Raw genomic sequence first — 23931 nt, 5'->3', positions numbered from 1 at the left:
ACATTGAAACATTTCAAAAATGTGGGTTTTTACTCTTGTGATACCTTATTGTAATCCAAACTAAGGGCCTGGAGTTTGGATTCATTCTCTTCTCTTGCTCAGAACATCTCTAAAGACAAACTCCAAGGGGGTAGAAAATCCAATCTTACCCCTGGTGATCATCAAAAGGTAGCTAAACAGAATTCACTTGGAAAATATGCAAATTTTTAACTTTATTTTTTTTAAAAAGTCACATCACAAACCCAGAATGGGGGAAATGTAATTTCACAGCATTCATGCTTTTAAAAATGATGACTGATCCATAGGCTCCCATTGAATCAGCAGTGGAGCAGCAGCCCCCAAAGCTAATTGGATTTTAGGCTGTAGTAGGAGGGGCATAGATGCTCCTACATGAAGAAGGTAATGGTTCCTTTGCCTGGGCCTTGGACAGATGATCCTTGGAGTTCAGTTTTGGACTCCTTAATTTAGGAAGGATAAAATGGCCCCTAGACATACTGGAATCTACTGAATCCCTTGATATCTATCCAAATGATCACTTTTGTGATCTTGTAAGAGTTAAATCCATCCCTCTAAAAAAAACAATCAACGTTTCTTTTGCTTTTCTATGTTTTTCTTGATCTAATTTATGATCTAATCTCCTGCCTCTTAGTCGCTAGGAGACTTAGGTATCTCCCTTCTGTTCCCTGAGCCAGATTTTCCTCATCTGTAAAGGATGAAAAATGATATTTCTCCAACCACCTTCCTCACAGGTATTGTTTTGAGCTTTGCAAATCACTTAGCTGGGGCTTCATATGCCCCCTTCGACAACCCTCAGGAAAGAGGTATTTCAGTCACTTACCAACTGATGTCCCTTCCAAATAGAATCCCTCCCTCATTACCCACTTCATGTATTTTAAACTCTTTCTTCTTGGCTCAAATACTCCCTAACAACCCCTCCCCAGACAACCTCAAAAGAGTTCCTTACCTTGTGCTTTTTTGAGAAAAGAGAAGCCATTTACCATGAGTTCCCTTTTCTCCCCTTCTCTTCCTCCCATGAACTCTTGAAACTTTTTGTGAAAGGGAATTCTTTATTCTCTTCCCTTTTCACATTTCACAAATGCTTTCTTTCTTTAGAACGCATAGCTTCATGGATTCAATTAATTATTTTTCCAACCCTAGTCCTTCTTATGAACTCTTCCAGTTTTGTTTCAAATTGTCAGTTGGGCATTTTGACCTAGATGCTCTATAGAATTCTTCAACTAAATATGTCTTCCATCCAAAGACATCCCTCTTGTACACTTCCCTATCTTTGTCAAAGTTGCCACCATCCTTTTGGTCATCCAGCCTGATAGTCTTACGATTAATCCTTGAATCATCACTCTCTCACTCCATATATCCAATTAGTCACCAAACTCCTGGTGATCCTACTTACATAGTGCTTTTTCTTGATATCTGTTCTCTTCTCTCTACTCAAAGAACCATGACCCTAATTCAGACCCTCCCCAATTTTCACTTGGGCTATTGTGCAATACTGTCTGCCTGCAATCTCTTTTCTCTTCTTTCTTTTCCTTTCCTTTACATTCTTCTTCTCCTCCTCCTCCTCCTCTTCCTTCTCTTCCCCCTCCTCTCTCTCTCTCTCTCTCTCTCTCTCTCTCTCTCTCTCTCTCTCTCTCTCTCTCTCTCTCTCTCTCTCTCACACACACACACACACACACACACACACCATCTTCTACCAGTTGCCAAAAGTGATATTCTTAAAGCAAAGGTTTATGTTGCTCCCCTTCTTAACAAACTCCAATTGTTCTCGATTACCTTTAAGACCTTTAAGATCAAACAAAGTACTTTGCTTGGCATTTAAAGCCCTTCACAGTTTGGTTTCAATAGTACCTGGCACATAATAGATGTATAATAAATATTGACTGACTGCCTATGTCTCTAGCTTTGTGCCATTCTCCTCCATTCAGTCTTTGGTTCAGCCAAGTTGTTTTTCTTGTTTCTCTCACATAACACTCAGAGGATCAGTGGATCATAATTTAGAACTGGAAGAAAGCTTAGATACTATCAAGTCCAACCCCTAATTTTATAGACAAGTAAATTGAGGATCAGATTTTAAGTGACTTGTCCAAGGTTACATGAGATGATGTCTGTGTTTTAGATTTGGCACTTTTTTTAATCACCTCAGTTGACCGGATAGCAATTATAATTACCTGGTTTTTTTGTTTGTTTGTTTTTGGTAGTAACATAGCTGTATGCTTGAGGGGTATTAGAAAATGCCCCAGGTCCTCTGATTCTGTGTACTTTCTACTGGAATTCTCCATCTATGTGAAATATGACCTATTTTACCTTCAATGGATTTGTTCTTTCCTCTTAATCCTGTCCTGAATGATCTGAGCTCCATACTTTCTTTCAACTATCATGCAATTATATTGATAGATATTCATTCTGTAGTCATCGCTAAAAGTGAAATATATTTCATTGCTTATAGGATGGGATGGGGAATCTGAGAGTCACCAAGGAAGGAATCCGACTTGAAGGTATATCTGAATTTCTACTTCCATTGTATGTGAAAGAAATCCATTCCCGAAAGGTATGTATGCGGTTGTAGCTATGCCTTCCTCTCACAGGTAGTTAGAATCATTTTCTAGTTTGTTTGTTGTTTGCTTTTGAAATAGCTAGGATAACTTTCCTTAGCTGTTCCCATGTGTTCAGTGATTTTCTGATAGCATGGTGCCTTGCATGTCACGGGTGATTTAATAAATGCTTGTTCCATTCAACTGTGTTGAATCGCCATTATGCAAGAGTAACACTGAAAGTACTTCAGAGGTTTCAACTGGACAAAGTCCACTTTTAAGAGAGACAATGAGATCCTTTGGCCAGGAATGGGGTACTCCCCTCTTCTTGTATTGTTAGGGACTAGATGTGTCCATTAATAAGTTAATAAACATTGATTAAAGACCTCCTTAAACTTAGATAGGGACTGCCCTAAACATGAGAATGTGTGATTGAGGGGAGTAAGAGGTAAATATCATCAAAAGAGAAGATGTGAGGTCCAGGCACAACTTTTTCCAAAGAGCGTTGCAGTAAGCAAATTCTTCAATCTCATCATTGTTGAATATGTTTGGGGCTTTAAAAGGCATCCTCTCTCCAAGAGACACTGGAGACTTTTAATTTTTAATTTTAAAAATCAACAATAAATCAACAAAACATTGATTTAGCATCTACTATGCACCAAACACTGCTCTACATGCTATGGAGAAAAGTTCAGAGAGTGAAACAATACTAACATGCCAGGAGTTTATAGTCTAAAAATCAAATAATAAAGAGATTTTAAAATTTCTACTTGCCACACTTCCTCCCTCAGCCCCAACAAATCAACCTTCAGGTGTGAACATGCCATCAGAACCCAATGCCATGCCACAAGTAGCCAAGTTTCACAGAGGAGAGCTCATTTTATCCAGTTTCTTTGTATTGTTCATTGTATTTCCATCAGTTAGAATGCCATCTTCTTGCACAGGTTCTGCATCCTTCAGTTTCCCTCTAAGCATAGGAATGCAAAGCCCAGGAAGGAAAGGGAGAAAGATTATTGCTTTCACTGAAGAATTGGCACATTATAATAATCTCATGTGGAAATCTTATTACTTTTGGTGTTTTCAACACACTGTGGAAGAGACATGAAGAAAGAGAGGATCTGCAGGACAAGCCAGGCATGCAGACCAAGGGGAAGGACTTGACCTGTCTGTCAATCAAGAAGAAGATTCCAAATGGAATATTCCCAGGGGAGGCAGTTGAAGCTGGCCAGGGGGCTGGAACTGATTCTCTCTCTCTGGGGGTGACTAACCAAGAAAGGAGAAATCTCTTCTCTGTGTTCCTAATCAAGAGAGACTGACTTTTCCTGACATAGGCAGAGAGAGAGACACTTTTGGTTTTTTGACAGAGTCTGGACCTGAATTACTCAAGCAAGCAGAGATTATCTGACTAAAGAAAGAAGAAAAGAAGAAAAATACTTGTCCTCCATCTCTCTGGCTTTCTCTGTGACACAATTGTGACTAGACTGGCATTTCCTAAAACCTTCATAATTCTCCTTGTAGACTAGGGACACCCTGTATCCCTCTTACCTCATTTCCCATCCTGTCCTATCTTTCCAAAAAACCTCCTTACCCGAGAAAGAGAGCAAGAGCATCTTCTCTAAATCTCACAGTTCACCTTTGAGTTATATAGGAAGGTGGCTGACCAACAGGGGGGGAGGGGAAAAGAAGCAGGAAGGCGTGGGTGGAAAGCTGGGAGGTGAAGGGTGGCATTGAGGGAGGAAGGGCAGGAAATATCTTGACTTATTAGTCATTAGTGATCTATAGGTAGCTCCAGAGTAATCCCCTCTAGCAGCTCTCTAGTCACAAACCAGAGTACCCAGTTACCACAACCAGAAATAGTTCAACACAGATTATCCATTTTATTACAACACACAGATACAGATACACTTATCCATGTAATTTCTTGTGATGTATAGCCAGTGCCCAAGTCAATGCCCTTGGAGAATGATTTTTTGTCACTGAGAATTTTACTATAATAGAGCAGATGTGATTTTAACAGAAAGTCCAGAATTACTCCATCTTCCATTGACAAAACATGCTCTGTGCCACAATCAGGATTATTTCAGTATTATGACCTTTGAGCTCTATGGGAAGCATCACAACCAGCTTGGCACCCTACTCTAAAACACAACACCCTCGTCCTTCACTTCCAATTCATTGGATTCTGAGCTTCCATCCAAAGCACAGGCCTTTCCTGTTCTCCCCAGTGATCACTCCCTCTCTTGACATTTTGTTGTGTACTCTGCACTTATGTATGTATTGGTATGTATTGTAAATCCTTGATGCTGGATATGCTCCTTTCTTTTTAAGGGTGTATGCCCATGGTCAAGCCTAATTCCCATCACATAATAGTTTACTCAACCTCATACAATTCTGTCCCATTGAGACCCAATATCACTTGTTCTCTGTGTCTTTAAATAGCTCCACCCTCCCCTCCATGGGCACCTCCTCAAGTCACAGCTAGGAGCCTCTGTTATATCTCATTCCAAGATTTATTTGTGTTGTTTATATCACCAAAGCCTGACTCTTTTCTTTGCCCAGAAGGATCAGTATGAAATACTAAGCCGAGGCACTTCACAAGAAGCCCTTTTTGTATTTATACAATTCAATGCAATGCTGAAACCATTTTAAAGTGCCTCTCGTGTACACACTTCAATTTGAGCATTAGAGATGCAAAGACAAACCATGCCTTATTCCTGACACAAAAGTGTCAATCTTGTTTCTTTTCTCTTGAAGAGATCTTGAAGTAGCCCCCAAAAGGCCAAAGATGGGAAAATTAAAAGTAGATAAAGCAGATAGACCCTTTCCAGCATTTTTTAGGGAACAGACCTGGCTTCCCTCCCCCAGGAAGTCGAGCTGTTTATACAGACAGCAGACCAGTCTCTACTTAGCTTGGGAGATGTGAATTAGAAAGGGGCAGGAGACAAGGAGGAATTTCAGGAATATCAAAAGGTCAGGATGAAAGCATGATAACATATGGCCTGCTAGGGCTAAGTGACTGAATGCATGTGAAAATAAACACTCCTAGATAACAACCACCCCAATAAATCTGAGGATTGTCTCCCCTATTACTGACCTCACATTCCTATGTTAAGGTTTGTTTTATTGTTAGATAAGAACCTGTATGTGAAAGGAAATAACTTTGTATCTTGTAAGGTAGATAAGTTATCATTATACCAACCCAGTCTTCCACTAGGGAAGTCTGTCCCAGCTGGTAGATTCTTTTATTAATAAATTGTGGTTCCAATAATTGAAATTCTGGGTGTTTGAACTCACTTGTGAAGTGCCCCCACTTCAATCCCATAGTATTTCTGTTGCTCTGCTTTTTATGTTATATATCCTGATTTTAAATTGTGCATTCATTTTATCTACGTAGCTCCCTGTCCTGCAAGATTTTTTTAAAATTCACTCTATTGTTGTCCCCATAGACTACTCATGTTCGGCTTCTTCCCTTTCCTTCAGTTTTCTTTGACTTCTCCTCTCTTATAGTCTTTCTTGTTTTGGTTTTCAAGTACTATGCAGAAATCAAGCCTAGCATTGGTGTTTCTCTTAGTATTTCCCACCATATATATTTCTATGAATGTTTTCTCCATTTCCTTCTTTGCTCTATTTGCATAGTTGTGCCCCATTTCTTCATAAAGACTACACACAATTCTCTATTCTTCCCAGCCTATTTTTTTTCTTTCAGACAAGGGACAATGTCTGCCCTGCTCCACACCGTATGTATGTGTATTGATTGCTTGTGCCAATCCAATGGCTCTTTTTGTCCCATTTCTAGCTATGGCTGCCTCTTGCAAGTTGAGCCATAAAGGATTCACTACATGGGCCAAGGGAGGAGGGATGGGTTGAGACTGCCAGCCTGTTGTCAGCCTGTGGCCCTGGGAGTCATTTCAGACCTCCTTCTATGACCTTTTGGCTTCCATGATCATTCCTTAGGTGTAGCTCATTCACTTGTTTCACGCACCCATGTGTGTGACTTTTTCTGATCTTCTCTGTTATAACATGCCCACTCCTACTTTATGAAGGCCCTTCACAGGATCTTCTGTCCTGTTGGTACCGGGCACTCTGGCCCACCCCATGTCCTACTTCACCAGCTCTTGATTCCCACCACTCTGTAAGGCTTGTACTCTGAGTCACACGGGGGCCTCTCAAAAGCAATATAATAAAAGTGTGCTGCCAAAAGGACCGAGGTAGAGACTATGGGTTAGATTGTTCCTGTCAATTATGAGGGAAGACAGGTAGGGCAATTTGACCCCTCAGAGTGTCTCCTAGTGGAAAGAATTCATGGAGACTTGTCCTGAGATGCTTAAAATCTTACATTTTGTGTAAAGCTAATTTCTTGTGGCTGTAGAATTGTTTAAACACTTGGTCTTTGGGGGAAGGTAAGTGACTCAGTAGATGGAGAGTCAGACCCAGAAACAGGAGGTTCTGGGTTCAAATCTGGCCTCAGACACTTCCTAGCTGTGTGACCCTGGGCAAGTCACTTAACCTTCATTGCCTAGCCCTTACTGTTCTTCTGCCTTGGAACCAATACATAGTACTGATTCTGAGACAGAAGGTAAGGGCGTAAAAATAATAATAATAATAATAATAACAACAACAACAATAAAATATTCTCTCCAATATGTTTGAAAATGATGGTCAAACTATTCTTCTCCATGAATAACAAAATAGCAGAAGCCAAAGGCAATTTGAAAATTCTCACCATTCCAGTCATCTTTGCTAGCTAGCACTGGGCATGTTCCTTCAGGTCCCACCCTCCTCCCCATATGCACATCCTTAAGTCAACCATAAACCTGTACCTTGTCTCATTTTAAAATATATAACTGAGTCTGGTGAGAGAGCTCTTTAGGGTCAGAAATGACTCTATTGAAGACAGTCTTCTCTTGTTGACCCGGATGATTCTGAAAATACATACACCTGAATATATTCTTTGCTCTGGCCATAAAAGCTACCCTGCGTTTGAATGAATGAATGAAAATTCATTTATTCCTATTTCCTACCAAACATTGTGCTAGAAAAGATCATTTCCCCTCTAATTTCATTTCAATATCAGGATTTTAGAGCAATTAACACTTTTTTTTCAGAGACAGTTTTAAATCAACAGTCAAAAAGTCTATCATAAATCCAAAAGATAAAACCTAGTAGTAATTCTTTACCCACCATTTTCTACATACAATCAAGAGACTTTGTGTTCCTCCTGTAGCAGAAACCTCTTTTGTGGGAGCCCCGCTCGTATTTCCTCAACTCCTCGAGCCCAAGCACTCTGCATCAGTGGATGTGTAGATAAGAGGGCAGTAGCATTAGGCATGCAATCAGTGTGTGCGGAATCGCAGCCATGTGATTGATGAGACCTGCCTCGCAGTTATAAGGTATCTCTCCTCCTAATCACTCATCTCTCTCAAACCACAGTATTCCCGGGGTTGTTCTCACAATAGTGTGTTGGTGGATGAGCTGCTGAGAGTTGACTGCCCTAAAAAGATTTATTGGCTGGCACACTGTATGATACTAAAATTACTTTCAGCAAAAGGAAGATCTGTGTCTGATCTCTTCTACTCGGAGCATATGGGCCACATGGCACTCTCCCAGTGATCCAGGCAATTCTCTCTATCAGGTGCCTCCTCACAACCCCATTTAAGCAGTTTTCCTTATCAATCCAAATTTATGACTGATTTAGAATTTCTTTGAGTTCTTGCTCCCAACTTCCACATTCTTCCTTACAGGCACAAACTTATACGTGTCCTGACGTTCGTTGATAATTTGAGTGAAAGCTGTTTTTGTCCCATTAAACATTCAGAAATACCTTTAAAATACAACTCTATGAGCATTTCTAAAGCACCTACTACATACAAAAGCACTGTGCTAAGCCTAGGAATAAAAAGGGCAAAAAAGCAAAGGAACCACTCCTGACCTCAGGAAGCTTATATTCTCCTTGGCAGAGTTGAAGCACAGGTAAATAAAGGCAAGACATGTACAAAAGTAAATGGCATGTAAAATATTTAGCTGCAAAGGAATATGGGAGGAGCGCATTAACAACCGGGGGCATCAGGAAAGACCTATTGGTAAAGCATGTATTGTAGGTGCTTCATCAATGCTTCCTTTCCTTTCCCCCATAACTAATGGCACTTGAGCTGAGCCTTGAAAGGAACAAGGCATCCAATAAAAGAAGATGAAGAAAGAGAACAGTCTAGGGAAGGGACCACAGGCCATTTTGTATGTATAAGTAGACAGCCTTCCCATTGCATGGAATTATGATCATTAAGACGATCCAATTATCTCCTTCGATCATACTCGGAGTATGAGTATGGCACAAAGGTGCCAGATGCCCAGATTTGTAGCTACAGGATCACCCAACAGCTGGACCCACATGCTTGTGTTTTTATTTTATAGATCCTAAGCCAGTCATTCATTTTCATTTATACTTGGAGCACCAAATGATGAAGTGTTCTCACTCCTTACCAAGGCTCACCCCTATACTTGTTCAAGTGATCTAATTCCACCTCATGTCCTCCATCAGCTCATCCTCTCTGTCATTCCCACTCTTTCAAGTATTTTCAATTTCTCACATAGACTGGTTCATTTCCTGTTGTCTACAAACATGCCCATTTTTCCCCATCCTGATAACATCCTCACTTGATCTTGCCATCTCCACTAATTAGTGTCATATCTTTTTTTTTTCCTTTTGTATCTAAACTCATCAAAAAGGCTATTTACAATGGGTATCTCCACTTACTCTGCCTTTCATTCTCTTCTTAGTGTCTTACAATCAGATTTCCAACTTCTTCCTCCAAAGTTACTAATGATCTCTTAATTGTCAGATCCAAAGACCTTACCTGAATCCTCATTCTCCTTGAACTCTCTGCAGCCTTTGACACTGTTGATCTCTCTCCTCTGCGGTATTCTTTTCTTTCTAGGTTTTCCTCCTACCTATGTGACTTCTGCCTCCTTTGCTGGATCCTCCTCCAGATTATACCCTCTAATTATTATTATTGATAATATTAATATTATTATAATTATACCCTCTAGGTATGCCTCAGAGGTCTGTCCTGGGTTCTCTTCTCTTCTCCATCTATACTATTTCACTTGGTGATCTCATCAGCTCCCATGGATTTAATTACCCTCTCTATGCTGATGATTCTCAAATTAAACTACCCTGCTCCAATTTCTCTATTGGCCTCCAGTCTCCCATCTCCAACTAACTTTCAGACATCTAAAACTGGATGTCTAGTAGACATCTTAAACTCCAATGTGCCCAACACAGAATTCCTGCTTTCCTCCTATATCCTCCCTGCTTCCCACCTTTCTTATTTCTGTAGAAAGTAACACCATCCTCCAAGTACCTCAGACTAGGAGCCATCCCAGCTTCTTCACTGTTTCTCAGCCCCCTTATCCAAGCTGTTACTTAAGCCTGTTGACTTTGCCCTTCCAATATCTCTCTAATATGTCCCCTTCTCTTCTCTGACACTAGGCTCCCATCACCTCACAATTGGATGACTACAATAGCCTGCTGCTGGGTCTGTCAGCCTCAGGTCCCTCCACTTCCAATCCATTATTCATTCATTCAGCCACTAAATTCACTAAAGTGAATTTCCTAAAATGCAGATCATACTCAATAAATTCCAGTGGTTCCCTATTGCCTCCAGGATCAAATATGAATTCTCAGCTTAGTCCTACAGTCTCTTCATAGCCTGCCTCTCCCATCTTTCCAGTCTTCTTACACCTTATACTACTGGGCTATAAGAAATTACATATGCAGTGAACACAGAAGTCAATAGAAAGACAAATATGAACTAATGTAAAGTGAAGTAAGCAAAACTAAGATGTACTTTCTACTCTCTTATAAATGCTTTGATCCAGTGGCCCTGACCTTCTGGCTTTTCCACAAAGAAAACCTTCCAATCTCTTAGCTCCAGGCATTTTTTCTAACTATCCTCCATCCTAAAATACTCTTCTGCCTCTGCTCTGACTACTTACCTCCCTGATTTTAAGTCCAACTAAAATCTCTCCTCTATAGAAAACCTTCCTCAGCCCTTCTTAACTGCTGTGTCTTACTCTGTAAATTATTCCCGAATAATCTTGTATAAAGCTTCCTTTGTATATATTTGTTCGCCTATTGTTTTCCCCATTAGATTGTAAATTACTTGAGGGCAGGGATTTTTTTGCCTCTTTTTGTAACGCCAACACTTAACACAGAGCCTGCTACATAGTAGATGTTTAATAAATGTTTATTGATCGATTATTGACACACCTAATTATTGCTTAATACAGACTCTTACCATTTTCCCACAAGGATGAGGGTCATAAGAGAGTTTTAGTGCCCTGGGTAGAGTAGAATGAGGCTAAAAAGCAGCCATTTAACAAATAAAGGAATATCCAGTTTCAAGCTGTCTCAGTTCATTTCAATCCAACACATACTTACCAAATATCTCCTTTCTTTGAGGGACACAAAAATTATTGTTTCTGATCAATTTAAGTAAGTGTGATTGCCCCAACCACCAATTTGCTGGTTTCTCACTAACCCATTTTATATTTGGTGAGATTGACAGAAATTATTTACATAGACTCTAGTATTACTATGACCCAGAAGAGAAATGTAGTGGAGAGAGATAATGTGACCTGGAAATAGAAAACTTGAGTCTCAGTCTAAGTCCTAATCTATGTTAAAGATTACTTTCTGGACTATGAATTGATGATGATAAGTATACATTGAGACTTGCATTGGTTTGGTTTGGTTTTGCAAATACTTTACTTCTAATTTTCTATTAGATCATGAACTATTTCCTTGTCCATAGATATTCTAGATAATTTCCTCATTGGTCCCCTAATTTGTTTATGATATCACATTTTACGTTTAATCCATGTACCCATTTGGAGCTTGTCTTGTTGTACAGTGTGAAATGTTGGTCTGTACCTAATTTCTGCCTGACCACTTTTCAGATTCCCCAATAATTTTTGTTGAACAATGAATGACAAATGTTACAAAGGAAGTTTTTATTTTCTAGGATGAGTTATTACCCTAAGAGCTGGGACCCTTGGGTTTATCAAACACTATGTTATTGTACTTCTTTGCTTCTCTATATAGAATACCTAATTTGTTCCCTGATCAACTTTTCAATTTTTTTATCCAGTTCCATAATGTTTTGATAATTGCTATTTTCTTATGTAGTTTGAGATCTGGCACTGCTAGGCCCCCTTTCCTTCTCTTTTTTTTCCCATTCTTTCCCTTGATATTTTTGACCTTTTGTTACTCCAAATGAATTTTGTTATATTTGTTTAGCTCTGTAATCTATTGGTAATTTGATTGATATGTCACTGAAAGTAAATTAATTAATACTGGCATTTTATTACATTGGCAAGACCAACCCATTAGCAATGAATATTTCCCCAATTATTTAAATATTTGTTTACTGTATAAGGAGTGTTTATACTTTTATTAATATTATTTGTACATGTGGTCTTCAAAGTAAATTTTACTTTAAATGGAATTTCTCTCTATCTCACCTTACTGAATTTTGTTGCTAAAATATAGGAATGATGATGATATGTGTAGATTTTTTTTATATCCCACAACTTTGATGAAATTATGAATTGCTTGAAACAAATTTTCGTTGACCCTAGAAACGATCATATGTCTACACAAAAATTATAGTTTTATTTTCTTTTTGCCTATGCTTATTCCTTCAATTTCTTTTTCTTCTCTTATTGTTTTAGTTAGAATTTCTAACACTATACTGAAAAAATTATGTTGATGTTTTATTGTTGTGGTCTTATGGTAAAGATCTCTAGTATTTCTTGGTTTTAGATACATACTAAATTTCATATTATGGGAAAATCCATTTATTCATGTTTTTCAATATTTTTAATAAGGATGCTATTGTATATTTTCAAAATTTTTCTGTGCATCTACTGATTTTTATTGCTCCTATTGATATGGTCAATTATGCTTCTAGTTTTCTTAATATTGAAGTCACTCTGCATTACTAGTATAAGTCTAACCAAGTCATAATTTGTAACTTCTGGGATATGTCAAGGTGGTCTACTTGTCTATATTTTACTAAGAATTGTTGCACTGATATTAAATAGGGATATTGGTCTATAGTTCTATTTTTCCCCCTTTTAGTTTTAGTTTTCCCCTGGTTTAGGTATCAAGATCACATTTTTATGATAAAAGGAACTTGGTAGGACCCTATTCTTTTCCTATTTTTTTCAAGCAGCTTTTGTAGTACTGAAATTAATTGTTCTTTAAATGTTTCCTTGAATTTGCTTGTCATTTCATCTGGTCCTGCATTTTACCCCTCTTTGACAATTTATTTATATCTTGTTCAATTTCTTTTTCTGGGTTTGAGTCATTTAAATTTTCTATTTCTTCTTCTATTAATCTGGACATTTTATAGTTTTACGTATTCATTTCATTTGGCTTGTCATTTTAATTGGCATATAATTGAGCAGAATACATTTCTAATCATTTATTTTTTTCTTCATTGGTTGTGAAGTCCCCTTTTTCAATTTTGATGCTAGTAATTTGTTTTTCTCTAATTGTTTTTGTAGATTAAATTAAATTGTGATTCATATATTTTATTTTTTTTTAAAAACCACAAATGCTCTTGAGGTGGGGAGTTCTGTCTTGGTCCAGGCTGAAAACCATGAAATCTTAAGTCCCTTCCCATACTAAGATCCTGTGATTGACTAATTCATTGTATTCACTTCATTTCCAGTCTTTTAAAAGTATCCCTTCTGTTAACTTCTCTGTATATGCTTTACACAGCAATTTAACAATCCTCTAAAAACCACTTAACATAATTTGGCAATCACAGCATTTTAGCACTGAAAGGGACCTGACAGATCTGAGTACCGCGCCTTTATTTTTCAGATGAAGCCTTGAGAAGGGAAGAGCCCTTACCCATCATTATATAACTCCTAACTGGCAGAATCTGTCCTGGATCTTGACTCCTCTGCCTCCATGTTCAATCTTCTTTTGACCAGAGTATTGCTTCTTCCTAAAAACTTATAGAGGAGAGACTGATGGATTGAGAATTGGATAGATATAAATTCACAGAATAGTACACTATAACTTTACCATTCTAAGCAGGGGTTTTGCCTAGAAATTAGAGGAGCCCCCCCCCCCCAAGCACCTACAGAGATACAGTGAGAAAATGAATAAACAGATCTTTTTTTTTAAACCCTTACCTTCCATCCTAGAATCAATACTATGTATTGGTTCCAAGGCAGAACAGCAGGAAGGACTAGGCAATGGGCGTTAAGGGACTTGCCCAGGGTCACACAACTGGGAAGTGTCAGGCCTGATTTGAGCCCAGGACCTCCATCTGCAGGCCATCCAGCTACCCCAAACAGATCTTTTTTAGTAGATGAACTATAGCAACCAGATTTATCTTGGAGCACTGCCCTGATCACTATCCACAGATCAGCAAATGTTTATTTGAGCAGAGGGCTTTGCAATGTGCTGGAATGGAAAGGAACAAAGGTCTGAGATGTGTCTGGCCCCAGCTTCTAATCTATGATCAGAAGGTTTAAGTGGAAGCCACAGAGGACACGACTCAGAACTCTCACTTGGTGCATTTGATTAAAAAACACTAATTCAGTGCCTCCTGTGAGCAAGAAACAATACTAGGTGCTGTTTAAAGGTGGGAAAGCCTGTTCATTGATAATGTGTGATTTAATTAGGTTTATTATTCATATACTTGATTATATTTACAGCTCTACTATAAGAGAAGTCTGGCATAATGGTTAGATAAACAGCCTTAGAATCAAGAAGACCTGAGTTCAAATCACACCTCTGAAATATACTTAGCTGTATGTAACCCTGGGCAAGTCATTAACCTTTCACTTCCCTAGGTACTTGGCAACATTCAGACTTATAGAGCAATTTATTCCTTTCTGCTATAGGTATCAGGATCAGACTTGATTTCCTAGATATAGTTTGGGAAAGTTATTTATTTCCATTTTTTCTTAACCAAAATTTTAAAAAAACAACCCAGTTTGAAAAGCAGTTATTCTTTTGAAATTCCAATTTAACTTAGATTCACTTTATGGATTTGCTTGTGGCTCATTTAATTTCTATTGATGAAATCACATGTTTATGTTTTTATGTATTATGCTTATTATGGATTCCTTAGTTCCTATTTTTTAATCTAAACATTTTCTATGTGGTAAATGCTTATCCATTTAATTATGTTTTTAGTTTTGCTGGCATTTAACTGAATATAATATTTTGGACATTTTTTCCTTATTTTTACTTCCTTTGTAGATAATACATTGCCATTTTTCTTTCATTTTTGCTAACTTGACTTACTATTTTTTAAAACTACCCATTTAATTGGTCTTTTAATAACCTTTGATTTTTATTTGTTCATTTTTTCAATTTTCTTTTTTCTTCATTAATTTTTCAGCCAAGATTTCCATGTGACATTTGTTTTGAGATACAATAAAGGATTTGCTAGTTCTCTTTCTCTTGTGTCAGTTTATCCATATTTTGTTTTGTCATTTAAATATATATTATCCATATATGGGTATGTATGTGTATATATATATATATGTGTGTGTGTGTGTGTATATATGTATGTGTGTAGATATGTATATGGAACTAGATGATTCAGTGGATAGAAAGCCATGCCTGGAGATGAGAAGTCCTGGATTCAAATCTGGATATTCAATGTCAATTCTAAAACAGGAGATAAAGATTTAAATATATGTATATATACATATGTATATAAAGATGTATGTCAGAAACTGAGACCTGAATGCTCTAAATTACTAACAATTAGAGAAATGTAAATTGAAAACATCTCTGATTTCACCTCATACCTATCAGATTGACTAAAATGATAAGAAAGGAAAAATGGCAAATGCTGGATATGTTTTAGGAAAAATCGCTATACCAATACACTGTTGGTGAACCTGTCAAGCCTTCCAACCATTGTGGAGAACAATTTGGAACTATGCCCCAAAAACCTATACAACCGCTACAAGGTCCACACCCCCAAGAGGTTTTTGTTGGGGGTTTTTTAAGAGGAAAGGAACTCATGTGTACAAAAGTATTTATAGAGGCTCTTTTTTTGTGGTAAAGAATTGGAAACTTGGAGAATGCCCACAAATTGCAGAATGGTTGAATAAGTTGTAGTTTATTAATGTGATAGATAGAACACTTTTGTGATATAAGAAATGATGAAGATGGTTTCAGACAGAACTTGGAAGACTTATATGAACTGAAGTAAAGAGAGGAGAGAAGAACCAGGAGTTCTAATAGTAACAGCAATATTGTAAAGATAATCAACTACTTCTCTCAGTCATATAAGTAAAATCATCTGATTTCCGTCCATGGTCATGATTAATATTTTTTCTCTATTAAAGTATTTTGTAATATTTTTACAACTCTTTTAAAAACATTTTTAAAACAAATTGTGGTATATGTTGGTGATGGAATACTATTGTGCTCAAAGGAATAATAAAGTGGAGGAATTCCATGGAGACTGGAACAACCTCCAGGAAGTGATGCAGAGTGAGAAGAGCAGAACCAGGAGAACATTGTACACAGAGACTGACACACTGTGGTACAATTGAATGTAATGGACTCCTCCATTGGTGGCAATGCAGTGATCCTGAATAACTTGGAGGGATCTATGAGAAAGAGCACTATCCACATTCTGAGGAAGAACTGTGGGAGTAGAAACGCAGAAGAAAAGCAACTGCTTGATTACATGGGTTGAGGGGATATGGTTGGGGATGTAGACTCTAAATGAACATCCTAGTGCAAACAGCAACAACATGGAAATAGGTTCTGATCAAAGACACATGTGATACGCAATAATGAATAAGAAATAATGAACAGACTGATTTTTTTTTTTAAACCTGGAAAGAACTATATGAGATAATGAACAATGTGTCGGCTGCAGGAAGGATAGGGGGAGGGAAAGAAGGGAAATAATGTGATTCTTGAAACCAAGGAATAATGTTCTAAATTAACTAAATAAATTAATTCAAACAAATAAATAAAAACAGCAAAAAAAATTTTAAAGAATGAAATGTGCACAAAATAAAATAAAGACTGCCAAGATTAGAAGGAAAGCAGAAAATTAGGGGCAGGGGGAATAGATTTTATAGACAGTCCCTCAGATAAAGGTCTCATATCTAACATACATAGTTAATTTTATCAAATTTATAAGAATAAGAGCCATCCCCCAGTTCATAAGTGGGCTAAAGATGCAAACAGACCATTTTTAGGTAAAGAAATCAGTCATATATAGGTATCCAAAAAATGCTCCAAATCATTACTGATTAAAGCAAGCCAAAATAACTCTGAGATATCACCTCACATCTACCAGACTGACTAAAATGACAAAAGAGAAAATTAAAAATATTGGAGGAAATGTGAAAAAATATGTACACTAATACACTGCTGATGGAGCTATGAACTGATCCAGCCTTTGGGAAGAGCAAATTGGAATTATACCCAGAGAATTAGAATTATATATAAGAGTAATGCGTCTTTTTCCCCAGGAGATCAGGAAAATAACCCATATGTTCCAATATATTTTAATAGCAGCTCTCTTTGTGGTGGCAAAGATTTGGAGACTGAGGGGATACCTATCAATTGGGGCATAGTTGAACAAATTGTAGCATAAGATTTTGATTGAATACTACTGAAACATAAGAAATAAGGAACAGACTGATTTTTTTTTAAACCTGGAAAGAACTTTCTGAGATAATGAATAATGAAATGAGTATAAACAGGTTCGTTAGTCACAGCCACAGAACGAATACTGGAAGGATAAACTGAGAATGTTACCTCCAAAAAATGAAGAGAAAGATGAACCATAAAAGATTTAATTTATATGAACATGTTGACCTCCCTGACAATATCCAGTGTGATGTGGGGAAGATGGAGAGGGGTTGGGATGCTCATGAATGGTATCTTTTATGTAAATATGAAAAAAAGTAAGCTAAATATTTAGGAAAATTGTGGTTTCATTTGTGTAATATCTTCTTTTTTTATATCTGGAAATGTGTGGTTTTGTAAACAATTGAATAATGCTAATAATAAGTAAAAGAATGAAACTGATACTGAGCATCTGTAATTATACTCTAAATTCCTGGAAATGAACTGTTTCATTTATATCTTGGTATCTACATTGTTCAGCACAGGTCCAGACCCACAGTAGGCTCTTAAAAAAATGATTGATTTGTTGAATCAGTCTTATAGCTTGCATATGGGTATTTATCACAGTAAATCTACCAGCATTTCATTTAGTCAGTACTCAGCCAAGCTCACCATGTCTTTTAAGCTAAAATAATTTTTAAAAATTAGAGACAAGTTCTTATAGAAGATACTCACTCCCTATGTGTGTTTTTCATAACACTTGGCAAATGTTGCCTTCTTAGAAATATCTGCTCCAAACTAAACTTTATCGCTATTGAGATGGAATGAATCATACTCTGGCTAGAGTCTGAGAGCCAATCAGTCTACTTGGAGTTAGAGTTGTTTGAAATTATTGTTTATTATTATTATTGATCCTCCTGTGAATCTATGGTCTTATCATTGTAAACACTCAATCCATTAGCAAAGAATTTAACCCATCTCCATTTTCCATCATGTGTTTCTTTTCTCTTTTATCTCTTATCTACATTCTACATTTTATCTTTATTTTTATCTTTTATCTACATTCTCCCAAGAATCCTTGAAAGGGACGAGAGACTTTGAATCCTTGAAAGGCAGGAAATGGGACCATTTAGATTCTGTGTATAGTTGTTAGTGAAACACATGGACAATCCATCTCTAATTTTCATTCTTACCATATTACTAATCTATTCCACTGGTGCTCATAAATCTCTCCAACTTAATATTTTATGCCATTTTCCCTAAGTAATTTTTCATTAATATATGTGGTCTGCTCTCACCCATTATGCCTCTGTCCATTGATGTTTTGTGGCCTTTCAGCTTAATTTTTGGAGACTGTTTTAGTTCACATTCCTCAAAGAAATAGCATCACCTGAAGGATATTAATATTTTAAATGATAAGCTTTTGGGGAGGGTTGTTTTATGGAGAAGCTTGAAATTATTAAAAATATCACACACTTTGCCAAATTCAGTGTAATACAATGCAATCCCCCCACCCCAAAATTCAATACAATTCATTATTTTCCCTCTATATACTGGCTATATCAATCCATGGAATATTACAAAACTTCCTAAGAGACAAATGATCATTCAAAGATTTCCCTCCTAAATATCCACTCTGGAAAAACAAAGACTATGAAGTAAGTCTCATGTCCATGCTATGATATTCATGTGGATAGACAACTTAATGACCCATTCTATGAGTGGGTGAGTGACTGTGAATGTGTGTGTGTGTGTATGCACACATGCATGATTGTACATCTTAGATACTAGGAATAAACACTAATCCATCCCAGAATTCAATATAATTACTCTTCTCAAGGAAGAGAAGTAATCATCAATCCACTGGCATTATTCTCAATGTCTCAGAGTATGGAGAGCTTCATCTTCATCATGGATTTGTCATTATCAATAAAAACTTGGACAAGTCACTTTTCCTCCCTTTGCCTCAGTTTCCCCCTCAGGAAAATGGGAAATGTGAACTAGAAAATCTCTAAGATTCCTTTCAGCTCTGACATTCTTGAGTCTTTTTGTACTTATCCCAGTTGGTATGTCTATACTGAATCCTTGTTTCCATGATATTGAAGTAATCTAGTTCAACCCACATTTCCCTTGTGAGAATCATACCTTTAAATACATAAAATAAAATCCATTGTATTACAAAAGAAACCATTTCTGCTCAAATGAAGGGACTGAAATGTTAAAGGATTGCAAGTTGATCCTCCAAAGGATACTCAATGATTTTGACATATAAATGGGAGACCCGTTACAGTGAAATCACCAGTAGCATGCTATTTTGTTGTACAAATGCTTCTCCCTCTCCTACATTCAACAAACAAATAATATCATGGGATCTCATATTCTCTATGTTTTTTAGTCATTTTAAGAAAGTAAATCTATTGTTGAGATTTGTGCCCCTGTGCCTTCAGCATTTTCCTTTACATACTATATGGATCAGTCCCTCAATTTCCTCATGATTGCATTGCTTTCAACATGGATCTCTTCTTTTTATGTTTGATCCAATTTGACTCATTTTAACATATTTGTTCTCTGTTGTGCCATTTCTACAATCTCTATAAGTATCTTAGTGTCTGTGATGTTTGGTTCCAAGTATGGTGGTTCCATTATCTTTGATGGAAGAAGGTTGGGTAAGAAGTGTTTGGCAAATCTTTTCCATTTTTTTTCTGTTTGTAATTCTTTATTTCCATCCTTAAATGCCCTTGGGATGACTTAGCTTAGTTGAATATCTTGCTAATCTTTCTTTGTCTTTTTTAACTCTCCATTCCTCTTGTGAGATGATTCCACATATAATTATCCAATATCCTATGCAAGGTTTTAGAGACAAATTTATATCCTATATTACCTTTTGAAACTCTCTCTCTTTACCAAGCAAGTATATCAGATGCTTGCTAATTTGCTGCACTTGATCTTCTTATTTTGGCAGCTGTTATATTGGTTTTACTTCTGGGTGAAATTATAGTCAATGTTAATGTTCATTCTATTGAGTACCTCTCGATATTTTTTATTTTTTCTTTTAATAAATTGCTTAAATAAGTTAAGATTTTTAAATTTCCCATCATATCTTTTTCCAATTGTTTTGATGATTCTGGTCTTAGTGCTTCTAGGTGTCTTAGGAATAACTCATTTGTCAGCAATAAGTCTCTTCTGGTCTGTTAAAAATGCAGTTGGGTTCAAATCTGGCCTCAGACACTTCCTATTGTATGATCCTGGGCAAGTCACAACCCCAAATGCCTAGCCACTGTTCTGCCTTGGAACTGATACTTTGTATGGATTCTAAGAGAAAAAGTAAGGGCTGTTTTTTTAAGTAGCCAATTTCATTCTTTTTAGTATGATTGGGTACTCTACAGATCAATTTCCTAATCATTCATTTTCTAAAGAAAACGTTCATCATATAGAGGTGTGAAATTTCTGTATTTTCTATAAGTCTTTATTCTTCCTCACTCCTTACTACTGAGCCACACTTGACCACATATTTCTTCCCATTCTGAAATCACCAACTAACAAGAGTATATGTTGATTTTCTTTGGAAATTTTTCCTAATATTTCCTAATATTGAACCAATTCTACATCTTTAAAATAAAGCCAACTTGGTCATTGTGTATAACCATTTTATGTTAGAGTAACCTCTTTGCCAATATTTCATTGAATATTTTTGCCTTTGTATTCATAAGGATATGTCTCTCTACCCCCTGGTAGATTTAGTAACATCATATATGTCTCATAAAAGAATTCGTTTCTAATCCTTTTCTATTGTATCCCTTTTAAAGTGATTTATATAAAACTCAAATTAATTTTTATTTGAATTTTTGATATAATTTTCATTGTTAAATCCCTCTGAGCATTTTTTCTTTTATTTCCTCCCCACCCCCACCCTTAGGGAAACATTTATAACGTTTTTGTTTTCTTTTCTTGTGATCAATTTATTTAAGGTCTGTATTTCTTGTTCTAATTAATTTGGGCATTTTATTTTAGCATATATCCCTTCACTTCATCTAATTTATCAGTTTTATTACCACATAATTGTTCAAAGTATCAGCTTTCTCCCTTTATTCCTGTCCACTCCCATATCCTTCAACTTTATTATTTACCAGTCACCCAATGGGGAATTCACACTCTAATCTCAGAATGGCTGCAATTACTTTGATTCTTCTGACTGGCAACAATGTTCTCTACTTCTCATTTCCCTACTTGCTAGCATCTTCCACTGCTAGTTTTTGCCCCCATCAGATATCCCCTGCATTCTCTCTGTTGGTCACCCTTAACTATCCCCTATTCCTGGAATGAAAGCATAGAATCACAATTTTCATTATTAGGAAGCTTTCTCTAGCTCCCCAATGAAACTCATGGATCAGAAGTCCTCTTGGCCTTCATCTATCAGAAAAAATTCTCTCTCCTAAATCAGAGAATAATCCCTGGTCTTGTAAGAGATTTTGAAAAGCATCTCTAGACCCAAATACTTAGAAAAGTTGGCATTGGGTAATAGCTACCATAACATGGGAAGTAAAAAGGGGTTGACGTTTAGTTTTTCACAGAGGAATCAAATGTCAGGGCTGTATGGAGCCAGAGAGACATTCCCCATAACCCCATGCTCCCTTCTCTCTTAAAACAGGGTTGACTATTGGTATATTGACTAAACATTTAGTGCCTAACAATGTGTGTGAGCATGGCTCTTTATGCTGTATTCAGATATAAGAACTCAGTGAAGACCATAATAATTCTTCTAAATTCTTCCCTTATCTTTTATGGGAATGAGTTACTTTAAGGGTTTTTTCCACAGAGCCTTGAGCTTGCCATGACCACAAGGGCCCTCCCCCCAAGAGAGATGGTCAGTGCCAATACTCAGGCTACCAATCTGAAATTAATTCAATATATTAAGCCTCATGTCAACATTGACCATTTGGGGATGGTTGAGATCATCAGTGTTAAAGTCTAACAATCAACAGGTTTCATTAACTGTCCTGGTTTAGAGTCAATGAACTAGGGGCAGAATTCCAGCCTGAAGCTTTGGGAATTCCTTCTCTGATTTGGATACCAGATGGCTAAATAGAGGGTAAAGGAGTTAAGGTCTAGAGTCGGAAGGAATCCTAGAAAGGAGGAAACTGAGGATCAGTCTACTGAGGATAAGCAATCCCTGAATTAGATTATATAAGGGGAGGGGCATGATATTTTATTTCTAGGTCCACGTCCTCTCACATCAGGCCAAATGACCAGTGAACCTCTAAGTTCATTCAATCAAGCACTTTCTCAAGAGACCTTTACATGTATACCCTGGGATAACAATAATGTAAGGATTGGGGGCAGTTGGGTGGCTCAGTGGATTGAGAGCAACACCTAGAGATGGGAGGTCCTAGGTTCAAATCTGGTCTCAGACACTTCCCAGCTGTGTGACCCTGGGCAAGTCACTTGACCCCCATTGCCTAGCTCTTACCACTCTTCTGCCTTGGAACCAATACACAGTATTGATTCCAAGATGGAAGGTAAGGGTTGGCATCTTAAGAGAGGGCTGGGCACAGCAGTATCATCTATAAAGTCTAACTGAATTAAATAGGGTTGTTTCTGAACTCCTTTGCTTCAGACTAACCTTCTACCATCAGTGTCCCACATTAGAGAGTCTTGCTGCTCCTCCCATTGCATGCTTTTCACACACCTAGAAAACTGCCTAAAGGCATCTTTACCCAGCCTCTGTTGCCACCAGTTACCCTTCCCTCATCCCTCACATGTGGGACACTTTCTCCACCTCACAAACCACTTATCTTTCACTGGAGCATTAAGGCTGAGTGAGACCACAGTATCTCACTCCAACTGGCTCGCATCTTTATCATCTTTTCTAACATGGTCAGGCACGGGTGGAAATGCCTGCTTCAAGAAGACAAAGCCAAACTCTTCAGTAGTTACTAAGTACTTCATGTGTGTGGAATTCTGTTTGGGGCACTGGGGATAATAGCATGTGTCTGAATAAAATATGGGCCCTGCTCTTTCTTCATGGAGTTTATGCTCTAGCAGAAGAAAGACAAATGAAAGGATGCCTCTTCTAGTCTTGTAACACCAGGAGGTGCTTTGATTCCTTATGTTACACTGCATGGAATCTAAAATAAAGGATATCCCCACAATACGTAAGAACTTGCCCATCCAGTGAAACTTGATATTTTGAGAGTACTTGAGCTTAGATTTCATTGTTCACCTATCTATTTTCTGCATATTTCCCAGGACAGTCCACTGATCTTACAGTCTGACAGGAATGTTACCCTGAATGCCCGGAATGCCCTGGGGCAACTCACTGGCCAGCTGACTGTAGGTGAGTGCCATTGGACTCATGAAGATTTCCTCTCCAACTTCTGTTCTTGATTTACTAGAATGTTTGCTTAAATCAGAAAAAGTACAAACAAAAGGTATTCTGCATCCCAGATATGTGACTACATGATCCAAGTAAAGTGGACTGGTATGGAGAACACATAATCAACTTGGGAATTACTTCATAATTTAAAATATTCTCCTTTCTATGATAATGGTGATGACCATAGCTGATGTTTACACAGCATTTTAAGACTTGTAGTGCACTTTATAAATATTATTTCATTTAGTCCCCACTAACAGCTTGGGAGGTATTTTTCTTCTCATTTTAAAAGCAAGGAAACTGAGGCAGACAGAGGGTAATGACTTGCCCCTGGTCACACAGGATGGATTTGAACTCAAGTCTTCTTGACCACAGGT

At 37.3% G+C, this 23931-nt stretch overlaps 1 protein-coding gene across 1 annotated transcript in view; it reads left to right on the top strand.

The window, feature by feature from the left end:
• Nucleotides 1–23931, top strand: part of SGCZ (sarcoglycan zeta) — a 613518-nt gene that overhangs the window by 552828 nt on the left and 36759 nt on the right. The window contains exons 4-5 of the mRNA XM_001364245.4: nt 2465–2566; nt 23428–23515. Of these exons, the coding sequence (XP_001364282.1) occupies nt 2465–2566; nt 23428–23515 (190 nt within the window). The remainder of the gene's footprint in view (nt 1–2464; nt 2567–23427; nt 23516–23931) is intronic.

This window comes from Monodelphis domestica, chromosome 6 (assembly GCF_027887165.1).
Source record: "Monodelphis domestica isolate mMonDom1 chromosome 6, mMonDom1.pri, whole genome shotgun sequence".
Lineage (NCBI taxonomy): Eukaryota > Metazoa > Chordata > Mammalia > Didelphimorphia > Didelphidae > Monodelphis > Monodelphis domestica.
The sequence above is the reverse complement of the archived record's forward strand: the minus strand, read 5'-3'. Positions and strand labels throughout refer to the sequence as shown.